Consider the following 16301-nt stretch of genomic DNA (forward strand, 5'->3'; position numbering starts at 1 on the left):
TGGAATCGTTGTTCATCAACTAGTATTGAAGTACAGCTTCAAAGAGTTGGCGTGGCAGGAAGGGCGTGTCACACATTTACTTATTATGCTTCAGGCACCTCGGATGCATCTACATCACTGAAACTTTAGTAATTTATTGTCCATGAGTTCTACTTGTATCAAATAAAAAATTAGATTGAAAGTTAACGTTTTCTGTCAATTCCATGAAAATCCCCGCATAACCCGGAAATGGCGCAACTTATCGGACTTCTTTCTTGACAATTATTTCTCAGTGTACCCTAGCGTGCAACACCCTTACAAGCTTTTCAGATTGTTTCTGACCACCCTGTATATTGATTGACTCATCATTGCCAGTCCAAACCACCGAGGATAGAAACTTGAAACAGGAGAAGCTGTTGATCTTATATTGTAGGCATTATTTAAAAAGGGATTTTTCAAAATTCCACCCCTGAGGGGTTGAAATAGGGGAAGAAAGTATTTTAAAAAATATGTCGCTATTAACGCAATTTTACAGCCGGAACTACTATTCTTGGTCAAAAATAAAAAATTACGCGTTTCAGTATTTTTGGAAATTCAACCCCTAAGGTTGTGAAATAGTGAGTGAAAGATTTTTAAAAAATAAATCATTGTTAAAGTACTGCTAAAGCATTTTTGAAGCTACTTCTAGGAAAACTAGTATTTGACTTACTGGTTACAAATAAAAAATCCATGTTTCACTGTGTCTGGAAATTCAGCCCTCAAGGGGTTGAAATAGGGCCTGACTGATTCACTGACTCATTATCGCCCAGCCCAAATCGCTAAGGATAAAAACTTCAAATTTGGGGAGGGTGTTGATCTCATACAGCAAGCATCGTTTAAGCAGAATTTTTTTGAAATTCCGCTTCTAATGGAGTGAAATAGGGGATGAACGGTTTTTTGAAAGTATGTCGTCATTAAAGCAATTAGAAACTTGAACTTTGGAGGGGGTGTTAATCTTATACTGCAGACGTCGTTTAAGGGGAGCCGGAGGTGGTCAAATCCAAAAAATTACGGTTTTTTTTTTTTGCTACCGAAAATTAATTGGAACGTTCCTCTTTAATGTAAACTTTGAATTATTGTTCTACTCGCCCTAGAAGTGGAGTTATTACCATTTTCCCCCACGCCTGCAGAGGAAATGGGCGGCCGCTGAATGCATCTAACACCCTCTCGTGACCTCCTGGCGAACTGCTTGGGATTTTCTCGGCCTGTTACGCATACAGCGCCTTATGTTACGCATAGAGCGAGTGTGCAAGGGTTGGCTACATTGTTTTCTGTGACAAATGAAGCGCTAAGAGGGATTTGGTAGTGGCATTAGATGGTTCCTGGCAAAAGAGGGGTCATAAATCCCTGAATGGGGTTGTAACTGCTACTTGTGGTGATAGTGCAAAAGTGATAGATGTTGCAATATTATCAAAACATTGTAGGTGCAAAAATAAAATCAAAGGAGAGCACAGTGGAACCTGTGAGGCAAATTTTAGTGGATCAAGTGGAGCAATGGAAGTGGATGGAGTGAAACAAATTTTTGAACGTTCAGTTCCCAGATACAACGTTAGGTACAAATACTACCTTGGGGATGGTGACTCCAAAGGTTTCAAGACTACAGAGGAACTGAAACCATATGGAAATGAATTTGTAGTTGAAAAGTTGGAATGCATTGGGCATGTGCAAAAGCGTGTGGGTGCACAGCTTCGAAGGCTCAAACAAACTTTGGGTTCAAGTAAACTCAGTGATGGAAAGACAATAGGAGGGAGAGGCAGGCTTACTGATGAGGTGATTGAACGTCTACAGAGATACTATGGGTATGCTATAAGACAAAATACTAGTAATGTTAGTGACATGCGAAAAGCAGTGTGGGCATTGTTCCTTCTTACTGCCTCTTCCAATGAATACCCTCAACACAGCCTGTGCCCAAAAGATTCCTGGTGCAAATATAATGCAAAAAAGGACTATGATCACAAACATGGTTTGCCACCAGCTGTGATAAATGCAATAAAACCAATTTTTCATGACTTAGCACAGCCAGAATTGTTACACAAACGACTACACGGAAAGACGCAGAATCCTAATGAGAGCGTAAACAATTTGATTTGGAAAGTGATTCCTAAAAGGGTGTTTGTAAGCATAAAAACACTGCACCTTTGGCATTTATGATGCAATAGCAACCTGCAACCAAGGGAACAGTGTGAAGTGTGAAGTTCTGAAGGCATTAGGATTTACAGCTGGGGTGAACACTGTACAAGCACTAAGAAATATTGACAGAGAAAGGATAAGAGGAGCAGAAAGAAGAGAAAGGCATATGAAGTATGATGGAACAACAGGCCAGAAAAGAAGACAGAAGAGGAAGCTTTTGGAGGATGAAGAAGAAGACCCTGATAATCCATCCTATAGTGCAGGAATGTATTGACAAACTTTGATAGCCATTTCCCGTAAATTAGAATTTTTCAAATATAAGGAACATTTTCTCAAAATCCACTCAAGCTAGAGAGATGAAATTTTTATACAGCACTCCTAGTGGTCAAACTTACATTGTAACACAGCCATTTGGCAATATGTTCAGTAGTTTCATTTCAGTTTAATTATAAAGCAATTATTTGTAAAAAAATTGGGTCATTAATAAAAAAATAATTGGAAGGAAACTAGAAAAGATACTCCAAAATCCCTCTGTCATAACTGCAATACTAAACCACTCTACATGTAAAAAAAATTCAAATTTTTCTATTTGGTAGTTTATTCATAAATGTTCCTCGAACTTAGTGATTTGAACATGGGCAGCATAGGCACCTCCGGCTCCCCTTAAGAAAGGAGTTTTCTAAATTGCACGGTTAAGGGGGCTAAATAGAGGATGTAAGCTGTTTTGAAAGTACGTCGCTGTTAAGGCAACTTTGAAGCTACGAACATTGGTATCTGGTCATGCACTGTTTGCACAATGTGTTGGTTTGCACATGAACGATGAGTATAACTACACAAAAATTAGATTAAATAATAAGGAAAACATTGTACATACCGTACAGGTAGTAAATTATAAACACGAAACTTCCTTGTGGATCGGTCTATCTATTACTGAAAACCGTATCAAAATCCTTACCGTAGTTCCTAAGATTAGCGTTCGCTTACAGGCGGAAAAAACGTGGATGGGGACTTTAAATTATGTACAGGGTGAACCAGAACAGCAACCACAACTTTTCAAAGGTTGTTCAGGAATGCCTTCTGAGTATTTTAGTGCAAGGGAACCATGGTTTCCAGCTGCTAGTTACAGAGCTTTTACATTTCGTTTGGTTTCTTGCCCCAGTTAGGTTTGTAACTGCATTGCTCCGAAAATAGTGCACAGCAGTGCTAATGTCTACGGCATGCGCTGTGTGCTCTTGTTTCGAACATACTTGTTCCATTTAATCACGGTACTTGCTGCTGGTAACAGTATTAGCCCTATTTACTCAGCGCCGCGTAATCTTGCATTCAGTACTGCTCTGAGCTGTCTCCGGGTTGTTTTTCTAGCAATATTAGTTCTACATCAGCGGTGATTCGCAGTTATATGAAGAGCTGGCCATGTGCACCTGGTGTCTGGGTTCACTTACACTCCTGGAAATTGAAATAAGAACACCGTGAATTCATTGTCCCAGGAAGGGGAAACTTTATTGACACATTCCTGGGGTCAGATACATCACATGATCACACTGACAGAACCACAGGCACATGGACACAGGCAACAGAGCATGCACAATGTCGGCACTAGTACAGTGTATATCCACCTTTCGCAGCAATGCAGGCTGCTATTCTCCCATGGAGACGATCGTAGAGATGCTGGATGTAGTCCTGTGGAACGGCTTGCCATGCCATTTCCATCTGGCGCCTCAGTTGGACCAGCGTTCGTGCTGGACGTGCAGACCGCGTGAGACGACGCTTCATCCAGTCCCAAACATGCTCAATGGGGGACAGATCCGGAGATCTTGCTGGCCAGGGTAGTTGACTTACACCTTCTAGAGCACGTTGGGTGGCACGGGATACATGCGGACGTGCATTGTCCTGTTGGAACAGCAAGTTCCCTTGCCGGTCTAGGAATGGTAGAACGATGGGTTCGATGAGGGTTTGGATGTACCGTGCACTATTCAGTGTCCCCTCGACGATCACCAGTGGTGTACGGCCAGTGTAGGAGATCGCTCCCCACACCATGATGCCGGGTGTTGGCCCTGTGTGCCTCGGTCGTATGCAGTCCTGATTGTGGCGCTCACCTGCACGGCGCCAAACACGCATACGACCATCATTGGCACCAAGGCAGAAGCGACTCTCATCGCTGAAGACGACACGTCTCCATTCGTCCCTCCATTCACGCCTGTCGCGACACCACTGGAGGCGGGCTGCACGATGTTGGGGCGTGAGCGGAAGACGGCCTAACGGTGTGCGGGACCGTAGCCCAGCTTCATGGAGACGGTTGCGAATGGTCCTCGCCGATACCCCAGGAGCATCAGTGTCCCTAATTTGCTGGGAAGTGGCGGTGCGGTCCCCTACGGCACTTCGTAGGATCCTACGGTCTTGGCGTGCATCCGTGCGTCGCTGCGGTCCGGTCCCAGGTCGACGGGCACGTGCACCTTCCGCCGACCACTGGCGACAACATCGATGTACTGTGGAGACCTCACGCCCCACGTGTTGAGCAATTCGGCGGTACGTCCGCCCGGCCTCCCGCATGCCCACTATACGCCCTCGCTCAAAGTCCGTCAACTGCACATACGGTTCACGTCCACGCTGTCGCGGCATGCTACCAGTGTTAAAGACTGCGATGGAGCTCCGTATGCCACGGCAAACTGGCTGAGACTGACGGCGGCGGTGCACAAATGCTGCGCAGCTAGCGCCATTCGACGGCCAACACCGCGGTTCCTGGTGTGTCCGCTGTGCCGTGCGTGTGATCATTGCTTGTACAGCCCTCTCGCAGTGTCCGGAGCAAGTATGGTGGGTCTGACACACCGGTGTCAATGTGTTCTTTTTTCCATTTCCAGGAGTGTATTGTTAAGGAAATGGCAGAGCGCCACGACGGTAATATGTGCTTTCGCATCTTCTGAGGATTGTTGCCTACTCTGTGTTTCGTGTTGCACGTTTTGGTTACAGCGAAGTACAGGGTTCTTCACTGTTGTGAAGATATTTTCACAGAAACAAGGGTTACTGCGGTAACAAACCCACTGAATCACAATTTCGTTACTACTCTGTAACGAGCTACCGGAGACTATGGTCTCCTTATACTAAAATACTCAGAAGGTATCCCTGAACAAATCTGAATGTTTGTCGGTGGAGTTCTGGTTCACCGTGTATGTATTTATATGTATAAATATTAACAAAACCCTCTTTTTCAGAAATATTTTCTTGCAATTGCCAGTCTACATTTTATATCGTCTCTTCTTCGGGCATCGTCAGTCATTTTGCTACCGAAACACTAAAGCTCATCAACTATCTTTAATGTCTACTTCCTCGTATAAATCTCTCAGACCCGCCTGATTTGATTCGACTACTATCCATTACCTTTGTTTTACTTTAGTTGTTGCTGTTCATCTAATAACCTGTTTTCAAGACGCTATCAATTCTGTTCTTCTGGTCTTCCAAGTCATCTGCTATGTCTGACAAAATTAAAATGCTGTCGTCAAATCTTAAACTTACAACCTGAGCTCACTGGGCTTTACTTTCATTTCGATTTTTTCCATTGCTTTCCTTACTGCTTGGTCAATGTACACACTGAACGACACGAAAGATTAGGGATACGCTACAACATTTCCTCACGCCCTTCTCAACTACTGCTTTCATTTCACGTCTTCCGATTGTTATGATTGTAGTCTGGTTTCTGGGCAGGTTGTAGATAACGTTTTGCTGTTTGTTTTATCCGTGCTACTGAAAGTGATTCCAGTGAACATTGTTAAAGGCTTTCCCCAAATCTACAAATGCTGTAAGTGTGGGTTTCCTATCTGTTGTGATAAAACATATAGTCAGTATTGGCTTCTGTGTTCTTAAATTTACCCGGATTCCCAACTGAACTTCCACGTGGTTGGCTTATACTAAGTTTTCCGTTCTTCGGCAAATAATTCTTGTTATTACTTCGCAACAATAACTTATTTAACTGATTGTTTGATTATTATTTAACTGATTGTTTGGCTTTATTCAAATATGTTAGCACCTATCTTTCTTGGATTTGGAATTATTACAGTGTTCCTGAAGTCTGATAATAATCCGGGTGTCTCATGTATCTTGCGCATCAGTTATAATAGTTTTATTGTGGTACGTTCTATCAACGACATCAATAATTTCTGAGAGGACATCGGATAGACCAGGTGCCTCATTTCGACTTAGGTCTTTCAGTGCTCTGTCAAATTGCTGTCGCAGTTTCATATCTCTCATCTCATCTTCATGAACTTCCTCTTGCCTTTCCATTATACTGTCTTCAAGTTCGTTCATTTTGTATAGCCCTTATATATATATATCCCTTTCATCATTCAGTCTTCCCTTATTTGTCTAGTACTGGCTTGCCACGTAAGTTCTCGATATTCATGCAGCTGTTTTCTCCGATGGGTGGTATCTGTCTGTCAGACAGTCATAGGTGCTTCTGCAGGTTTGCACTTATTTTCTAGTCATTCCTACTTTGCCATTTTGCACTTTCGTCAACCTTATTTTTTCAAGTGTCTGTATTCCATTTTGGCTCTATCATTTCCTACTTCCTTATATTTTCTCCTTTCTTCACTTAACTTATGTATCACGAATGACATCTAACTATCCAAACATTGCTACTAGGCCTCGTTTTATCCCTATTTGATCTTTTACTGCCTTTCAGTCCCACAGCTATCCATTCCTCTTCTATTATATACCTTTCCCCTATTTCACTGAATCATTTTGTAACACTCCATCGGAAACACTCGACACTTACTGTATTTTTAACTTATCCAGGGTGCGTCTCCATAGTTTGCTGCATTTCTGCAATTTATTCAGTTTTAATCTGCAGTTGCTAAAAAAATAAATTGCTGTAAGACTCCACATCTGCACTTGGAAATCGATACATCGTGCAAAGTGATGAACAGAGGAAGTAAATAAGTAAGCAGCCTATCGTTCCTCATAGTTCCTCGTGGGATCCTGAGACAGTGCGACTCTAGAGAAGTGTGTCGTGTTGCAGGTGTCCTGTCGCAGGAGGCGCCGGCCTCGTTCGTGAGGAAGTTCTGCGGCAACGCCAGCTGCGGCAGCTACATCGCGGCGTCCTACGTCAAGTTCGCGGAGGGCGGCGGCGCCCGGGTCGTGCCCATACGGTACGTCGTCGGCAGGCTCCACGCCCCGTACTCCGGTCTGCTCAAAAACCCGTGCTTACCTCATCACTCAACGTATTACTCTATTTCAGACGCACTGACAGGCCACACTCATTCTTGGGGCAGCTTCACGAAGGCCGCTCCCAGTCTCCAAAACATGGTCAGAACGATCTTCTGTGTCAGTTTGGCGTCGTAGAGGTGTCCATTGCCTACGCACCTTATTGCGTCACCTCTGTGCCGCACATCCAGTGTGGATAACAAATGGCATATACACTGAGGTGACAAAAGTCATGGACTACCTCCTAACATAGTGTCGGACCTCCTTTTCTCAGACGTAGTGCGGCAGCTCTCCGTGGCATGGGTTCAGCAAGTCGTTGGGAGTCCCCTGCAGAAATATTGAGCCGTGCTGCATCTGTAGTTCTCCATAATCGCGAAAGTGATGCCAGTGCAGGATTTTGTGCACGAACTGACCTCTAGATTATGAATCATAAATTCACAATGAAAACCACGTCGGGCGATCTGAATTGCCGAATCATGTCCAGAATGTTCTTCAAACCAGTCACGAACAGTTGTGGTCCGGTAACGCGACGCATTGTCATCCATAAAAATTCCATCGTTGTTTGGGACATGAAGTTCGTGAATCTACATCTACATCTACATTTATACTCTGCAAGCCACGCAACGGTGTGTGGCGGAGGGCACTTCACGTGCCACTGTCATTACCTCCCTTTCCTGTTCCAGTCACGTATGGTTCGCGGGAAGAACGACTGCCGGAAAGCCTCCGTGCGCGCTCGAATCTCTCTAATTTCACGTTCGTGATCTCCTCGGGAAGCATACGTAGGGGGAAGCAATATATTCGGTACCTCATCCAGAAACGCACCTTCTTGAAATCTGGACACCAAGCTACACCGCGATGCAGAGCGCCTCTCTTGCAGAGTCTGCCACTTGAGTTTGCTAAACATCTCCGTAACGCTATCACGCTTACCAAATAACCCTGTGACGAAACGCGCCGCTCTTCTTTGGATCTTCTCTATCTCCTCCGTCAACCCGACCTGGTACGGATCCCACACTGATGAGCAATACTCAAGTATAGGTCGATCGAGTGTTTTGTAAACCACCTCCTTTGTTGATGGACTACATTTTCTAAGGACTCTCCCAATGAATCTCAACCTGGCACCCGCCTTACCAACAATTAATTTTATATGATCATTCCATTTCTAATCGTCTCCAGCTAGCCGAACGTAATCACTACCAGCCAATGATCGGTTTAGTTGGACTGGAGGACCCAGTCCACAGCCCACACAATTGTGGAGCCACCATCAGCTTGCACAGTCCCTTTTTGCAACTTGCGTTCATAGCTTCGTGGGGCCTGCGCCCCACTAGAACTATACCATCAGCTCATACCAACTGAAAGTGGGGCTCACCTCACCAGGCCATGGTTTTCCGGTCGTCTAGGGTCCAACCGATATGATCAGGAGCCCAGGAGAGGCGCTGCAGGCGATGTCGTGTTGCTACGAAAGGCACTCGCGTCTGCTGCCATAGTTTATTAATACCAAATTTTGCCGCCCTGCCCTAACCGGTATGTTCGTAGCACGTCACATGATGATTTCTGCGGTTTGTTCACGCTGTGTTGCTTGTCTGTTAGCACACAATCGCCGCTTCTCTCGGTCTTTAAGAGAATGCCGTCGGCCACTCCGTTGCTGTGGTGAGAGGTAATGCCTGAAATTTGGTATTTCTGCACACTCTTGACACTACGGATCTCGAAATATTGAATTGCCTAACGATTTCCGAAATGGAATATGCATTGTGTGTAGCTCCAACTACGATTCCTCATTCAAAGTGAAACGTCCCCTTAGAACAAATTATACATGACTGTGCTTAACCTGACACACAATAACTTTTAGCGCAACGCAATCTGACTTTCAAAAATCCCTACAAAAGAATGGCCCTGACTAACATTAACCTGTACCTTTCACAAATCACTTACCTCACAAAAATCTTCGTTACTCGAACTACTGCAATACAGCGAGCGCCACTACTGCCAGCTAAATAAAAGATTCAAACTACAGAAGGCACTAACTACTGATAGGGATAGTTAGCAAATGAAAGATTTTAATAGAGAACAAACACTGTATTTACCTTAATATCATCAAAAGTCATAATATATGTAATTTCAAAACTCCGCCATTTCCTTCCACACATCCACCACTGCTGGCGGCTCACCTCCAACTGTGCAACGCTACGCGCTGTTCACATCCAGCTGCCGCTGCCCAACACTACAATGGCAGACAACAATGCAAACTAGCCACAGACTGCCCACAGCACAGCCAGTGATTTTCATATAGAGCGCTACGTAACGTTGCCAATAAGAAAACATCAACAGCCTACTTACATAAAGAAAACATAAACAGCCTACTTACATAGCCCCCATGCTCCCCACAAAAAAATTTTAAAAAATATTTTTGGGCAGTGGCCAATAATGATTTGAAAAAATTTTTCATAATTACAATAACAAAGATATAAAATGCACACACTTATTAACACAATGTTGGTCAAAAGCTAAAATTTTCTCACAGTCCATAAAGATAGTCCTGATCATTCATCATAATAGTAATTACAGTTTTTTTCACAAAGTTTCATTAGTAAAAGAAATTGCACACGGATGTAGTGGATTTCCATGCAGTCTTGAAGAAGTAGTGTTGTCCTTCCAACTGAAAGACAGTGCTGACTCTTGACATGCTGACAGGTAATGGGCCACAATGGGGCAAACCCACAGCAGAGTCATTCGACATTTTGAAGAAGATTGGTAGGTAGGTCATCACAGAGTAGACCCACTGTAGTCCTGGTAGAGATTGTGGTATTGGTGGGCCACCAGAGGTGCAGACCCACTGCAGTCCTTGTAGAAATTGTGGACAGGCCCACTATAGTCCTGGTAGAGATTATGTAAGTAGGCTGTTTATGTTTTCTTTATGTAAGTAGGCTGTTGATGTTTTCTTATTGGCAACGTTACGTAGCGCTCTATATGAAAATCACTGGCTGTGCTGTGTGCAGTCTGTGGCTAGTTTGCATCGTTGTCTGCCATTGTAGTGTTGGGCAGCGGCAGCTGGATGTGAACAGCGCGTAGCGTTGCGCAGTTGGAGGTGAGCCGCCAGCAGTGGTGGATGTGTGGAAGGAAATGGCGGAGTTTTGAAATTACATATATTATGACTTTTGATGATATTAAGGTAAATACAGTGTTTGTTCTCTATTAAAATCTTTCATTTGCTAACTATCCCTATCAGTAGTTAGTGCCTTCTGTAGTTTGAATCTTTTATTTAGCTGGCAGTAGTGGCGCTCGCTGTATTGCAGTAGTTCGAGTAACGAAGATTTTTGTGAGGTAAGTGACTTGTGAAAGGTACAGGTTAATGTTAGTCAGGGCCATTCTTTTGTAGGGATTTTTGAAAGTCAGATTGCGTTGCGCTAAAAGTTATTGTGTGTCAGGTTAAGCACAGTCATGTATAATTTGTTCTAAGGGGCGTTTCATAAGTCTGTTAGTTTCCTTCTCTTGCGGCTGTAATCACGCCGAAAACCTTTTCACATGAATCACCTGAGAACAAATGTCAGCTCCGCCAATGCACTGCCTTTTCTATCTTGTGTCCGCGTTACTACTGCCGTCTGTATATGTGCGTATCGCTGTCCCATGACCTTTGTCACCTGATTGTAACTTGGTGCAGGAAGGAACGGTATGTTTATTCAACAGAGAGGCGGTAAAGATTTTGGAGCACATTTGAACATCATTTCCCCCTTCCTTCACCATCAACTTGAAGTACGAGGGTGAGTCAAATGAAAGCCTTAAATTTGTAATAACAAATCGAAATTTTGCGCCGTTATCCTGTAAATTGGTAAGCCTTCTACAAACGGCGTGCAGAATGGCCTGTAGGTGGCAGCATAGTGCAGATGTACACATACCGTCGCAGTATAAAGATGGCCGTCCCACTTGCGACTTGCACCAAGACAGAATAGCGTTCTATTATTCGGTTTTTGCGTAGTTAAGGTGTGAAACCTATTGGAATTCATCGACGAATGAAAGTTCAGTACGGTGATGCATGTTTGTCACAGCAGCAAGTCTACGAATGCAGTAGGAAGCTCGCAAATGGTGTGGCTTCAGTGGTAGATGCTCCTCGTCCAGGTCAGGCACAACGAGTTGTGACTCCACAGAACACTGCAGCAGTTGAACTCATAGAGAAAGAAAACCACCGATTGACACTGAATGACATTGCAGCATGTTTACAGATTAGTCATGGGTCAGCACACCACATTGTGCATGATGTGCTCCAGTTTCACAAAGTGTCTGCAAGATGGGTGCCACAGCAGCTGACTCCTGAAATGAGAGAACGACGTGTTGATGCTTGTGAAGAACTTCTTCGGCGCTTTGAACGAGAAAGTCATGGCTTCCTTGCAAGAATCGTTACTGGGGACGAAACCAGGGTTCACTTCCACCAACCGGAAAAGAGTGTCTTCCTTATCCACCATACTCACCAGACCTTGCCCCAAGTGATTTCCATATGTCTGGACCACTCAAAGACGCAATGGGAGGAAAGAAGTTCCGTTCTGATGAAGAGGTACGCCACGCAGTGCATGAGTGTTTGCGCGGACTACCAAAAGAATTTTTTTCTAAAGGAATTTATGCACTTTGTAAGCGCTAGAGGACTTGCACTGAGTGTGGGGGAGATTATGTTGAAAAGTGATACAGCTTTGTACCACTTCTGCACAATAAATAATATTTTAAAATATATTTAAGGTTTTCATTTTACTCACCCTCGTAGAATACAGGACGTGTCACATATTGCTACAGGAGATAGTGTCGGTCAAAACTAGAAGAAAATTTCGTAAAATTAAGTGTCAGGAAACCAGTATTGTTGAGATATGGGTCAGTCTGTCCTCTTATTCACGTCTGTCTGCTACGTGGAAGTAGATATTACAGGCAATGCTTGTAAGCGTGCGCTCAGCTTTCTTGTGTGGATCTTGTGTGCGGCCTCATTTCACATGGGATATGCACGACGAAGAACCGATGTCGCAATATAGCTGGATGGCTACAAAGGTGAAAGTTGGGTGGTTGGTTGATTTGGGGGAGGGGACCCAACAGCGAGGTCATCGGTCCCATCAGGTTAGGTAAGGATGGGGAAGGAAGTCGGCCGTGCCCTTTGAAAGGAACCATCCCGCCATTTGCCTGAAGCCATTTAGGGAGATGCCGGAAAACCTAAATCAGGATGGCCGAACGCGGGTTTGAAGGACCGTCGTCTTACCGAATGTGAGTCTAGTGTGCCAACAAAGGTGAAAGTAAAGTTAGTACTTAGCTTTTTCATCGTCCTCTCCTTCAGACTGCGTTGCGTTTTTCTTCTCCCAGGTTCGTTAATACCACGAAGTCTCCATGTGGTATTTGTCTCTCTTGTTTAATTAAGTGTCGTTCCTCCTGGTACATATGAGGTCTTATAAGTTGGTAGCTTGATAGCTTCCCAACTTATACATTGCAGCAGTTTAGTTAGTACTGCACAATTTTGTTTTACAGGGCTAAGTACACATACACCTGTTCTTCAAGTACTTTCAGTTTACAAATGCCTCTGGCTTCAGAAATGCTTGAGGTATTTGGAACGTCTCCAAAATCAACTGGTTGTTTACAATATTAGCTCCGAGTACAAACGTTATGTAAAATTTACAATATGCGATATATAAGACAAGTGTCTGACGCAGTTGTTATAACGGTTACTGCTGCTACAGTGACAGGTTGTCAATTGTCAAGATTTAAGTGAGTTTGAACGTGGTGTTATAGTCGGCTCACGAGCTATGGCACGCAGCATCTCCGAGGTGGTGATGAAGTGGGGATTTTCCCGTACCCCTTTTTCACGAGTATACTGTGAATATCAGGAATCCGGTGAAACATCAAATTTCCGACATCGCTGCTGCCGGAAAAAGATCCTGCAAGAACGGGACCAAAGACGACTGAAGAGAATCGTTCAACGTGGCAGAAGTGCAACCCTTCTGCAAATTGCTGCAGATTTCAATGCTGGGGCCGGCCGCTGTGGCCGAGCGGTTCAAGGCGTTTCAGTCCGGAACCGCGCTGCTGCTACGTCGCAGGTTCGAATCCTGCCTCGGGCATAGATGTGTGTGATGTCCTTAGTTAGTTAGGTTTAAGTAGTTCTAAGTCTAGGGGACTGATGACCGCAGCTGTTAAGTCCCATAGTGGTTAGAGCCATCTGAACCATTTTTCAATGCTGGGCCATCACCAAGTGTCAGCGTGTGAACAATTCAACGAAGCATAATCGATATGGGCTTTCGAAACCGAAGGGCCACTCGTGTGTCCTTGACGAGTGCATGAAACAAAGCTTTACGCCTCGCCTGGACAGTCGATGACTGGAAACATTCAAATTGAATCGAGGAGATGGACGTGTACGGGTATGGAGACGACGTCATGAATCCATGGAACCTGCATGTGTGCAGGGGACTGTTCGAGCTGATAGAGGCTCTATAATGGTGTAGGGCGTTTGCAGTTGGAGTGATACTGAACCCTCGATGCGTCTAGAGGAGGAGGAGATTAGTGTTTAACGTCCCGTCGACAACGAGGTCATTAGAGACGGTTGATGCGTCTAGATACGACTCTGACAGGTTACACGTACGTAAGCATCCTGTCTGATCACCTGCATCCATCCATGTCCATTGTGCATTCCGACGGACTTGGGAACTTCCAGCAGGACAATGCGACACCACACACGGTCAGAATTGCTACAGAGTGGCTCCAGGAACACTAGTCTGAGTTTAAACACTTCCGCTGACCACAAAACTCTCCAGATATGAACATTATTGAGCATATTTGGGATACCTTGCAACTTGCCGTTGAGAAGAGATCTCCACCCACTCTTACTCTTACGGATTGGACAGTCCAGCAGGACTCACGGTGTCAATTCCCTCCAATACTACTTCAGACATTAGTCGAGTCCATGCAACGTCGTGCTACGGCACTTCTGCGTGTTCGACGATATTAGGCAGGTGTACCAGTTTCTTTGGCTTTTCGATGTAATTATATATAAAATCAGATGTTATAGTATCGATACTTAAAATACAGACATGGTTTTGCAAACTGTTTTGAAAGAAGTACATATAATTATACGTTTCATAAACCTTTGGTGATTTTCGTATTATTAATCTGACAGTACGAAATTATACGTGGAGTTTAAAATATGTCAAGAATGTGAATCACTTGTGTTTTGATTAAGTTATTTATGACGTAATATAGTTCGTACTTATGTGGAATCATCCTCAGTCTAGGAAGTTTGAAGAAAAATGAAAGTTTTACCGGAATCTTCGTCGCCCGAGCTTTCTAATGAGATATTAACTTCAGAAGAGGTAATTAGTTTTTGAATTATGAACTTTCGTAATTTTTGCTACTTGGAATAAAATACTGTTTCCAAGTTTTGGTGGCTTTGAAGATCATTTACGAGTCGTACTATACCACAGACTACATTGAGTATCATTACATTTCGCTGACGGTTGATATTATTTTATTGCGTAGCTTCAGTCATGTCAGGGATTTTCGCTTGTAACTGAATGTCACTATACGAAAAATATTACTTCATTTTTTACACCAGTAAGCACATGTCATCATTTCATATAGTATCGAGTTCATTATTATTCCTGTTGCGAATGTTAATCTTTACTTTATAGTGCTAACTTGCCAACCAGACTGCCGGCCGCGGTGGTCTAGCGGTTCTGGCGCTGCAGTCCGGAACCGCGGGACTGCTACGGTCGCAGGTTCGAATCCTGCCTCGGGCATGGGTGTGTGTGATGTCCTTAGGTTAGTTAGGTTTAAGTAGTTCTAAGTTCTAGGGGACTTATGACCTAAGATGTTGAGTCCCATAGTGCTCAGAGCCATTTGTCAACCAGACTTACCGGTACCATTCCTGATCAGATTCCTTTCCCGGGTATCGGGTGGTGTATAAAATACAGAGATCGATAAGGTACGAAAAGCTTTACGTGCTGCGTGTGTATACCACGCATCCTGACACATCCTTCAGCTCGCAACCGTGAATAACGCACTCTTTCAGTTACAGCTGGCTGCATTCGGATTGCGTCACACGCGCTGGTTACTCGCTCCTGCAACGTCTATACATTGTCGATGGGTTGGGCATATGATGTTTGTAAATGTTCACACAGTCCGCAGTCCAACGTGTTCAGGTGCGGTGAACGGGGAGGCCACGCCGGCGGACCTCCTCGATCAGTCCATCGTGCGTGGAACGTTACGGTGTGTTACTGTCACACGGTCCGTGGGAAAGGAGATGGCGCCCCGTCGTGCATAAGTCAGATGTCCTAGACGAAAATCGCCTTGGGAAACTCAGTTGCCAGTGTAAAAGTCGTGACTGAGACCGTACTTCTAACATCTGACTCCAACAAAACGTTCTGCCGCTGCGAACGACACTAGCGAATCAACTGATCACGACGTCATCCATCGAATAAATGGTTGTTACTCAGTGCACGATGTAGAAAGCGCAAACTAGATAAAATTATCTGAAAGTAAATCGAGTGCACTGTTACGTCAATTCATTTTGTAAAATTAACAATCGATCACTGGTTCAAAAACATTACTTTTTCCAGTGGAATTAATGTTCTTAACAGTTTTTTAAAAACATCCTGTGGTAACTGCAATAGCTGTGACCTTGTGCAGTTATAAAGACGTCAGTCCAGAATGAATATAATACAGTGACTGACTATTTCACAATGAATTTTTAATTACTTCTATTATGAAAGAAACATTCGCAGGTGTGTTGTGTACTGCCTCTTGTTCCCAGCCGGCTGTTGCGCGCCATGCCGTGTATTACCTAAAATTTACCGGTTTCGATTTGCCACGCAAAACATGACAGTGCTAAACAGAATTACGATCAAAAACGACAAATGCGGTTATTTCTTACACACATGGAGTAAGCAGCCAACCACACGTTGTGAATGGGAAGAACTACAGACATCACATGTCAGTACCCCACGAGATCG

At 44.1% G+C, this 16301-nt stretch overlaps 1 protein-coding gene across 1 annotated transcript in view; it reads left to right on the forward strand.

Moving 5' to 3' along the window:
* Positions 1 to 5024: 5024 nt before the first annotated feature.
* Positions 5025 to 16301, forward strand: part of LOC126176656 (gamma-glutamyl hydrolase B-like) — a 196028-nt gene continuing 184751 nt past the window's right edge. Inside the window, exons 1-2 of the mRNA XM_049923813.1 lie at positions 5025 to 5043; positions 7157 to 7321. Of these exons, the coding sequence (XP_049779770.1) occupies positions 5025 to 5043; positions 7157 to 7321 (184 nt within the window). The remainder of the gene's footprint in view (positions 5044 to 7156; positions 7322 to 16301) is intronic.

The sequence above is a fragment of the Schistocerca cancellata genome, chromosome 3 (genome assembly GCF_023864275.1).
Source record: "Schistocerca cancellata isolate TAMUIC-IGC-003103 chromosome 3, iqSchCanc2.1, whole genome shotgun sequence".
Taxonomy (NCBI): Eukaryota; Metazoa; Arthropoda; class Insecta; order Orthoptera; family Acrididae; genus Schistocerca; species Schistocerca cancellata.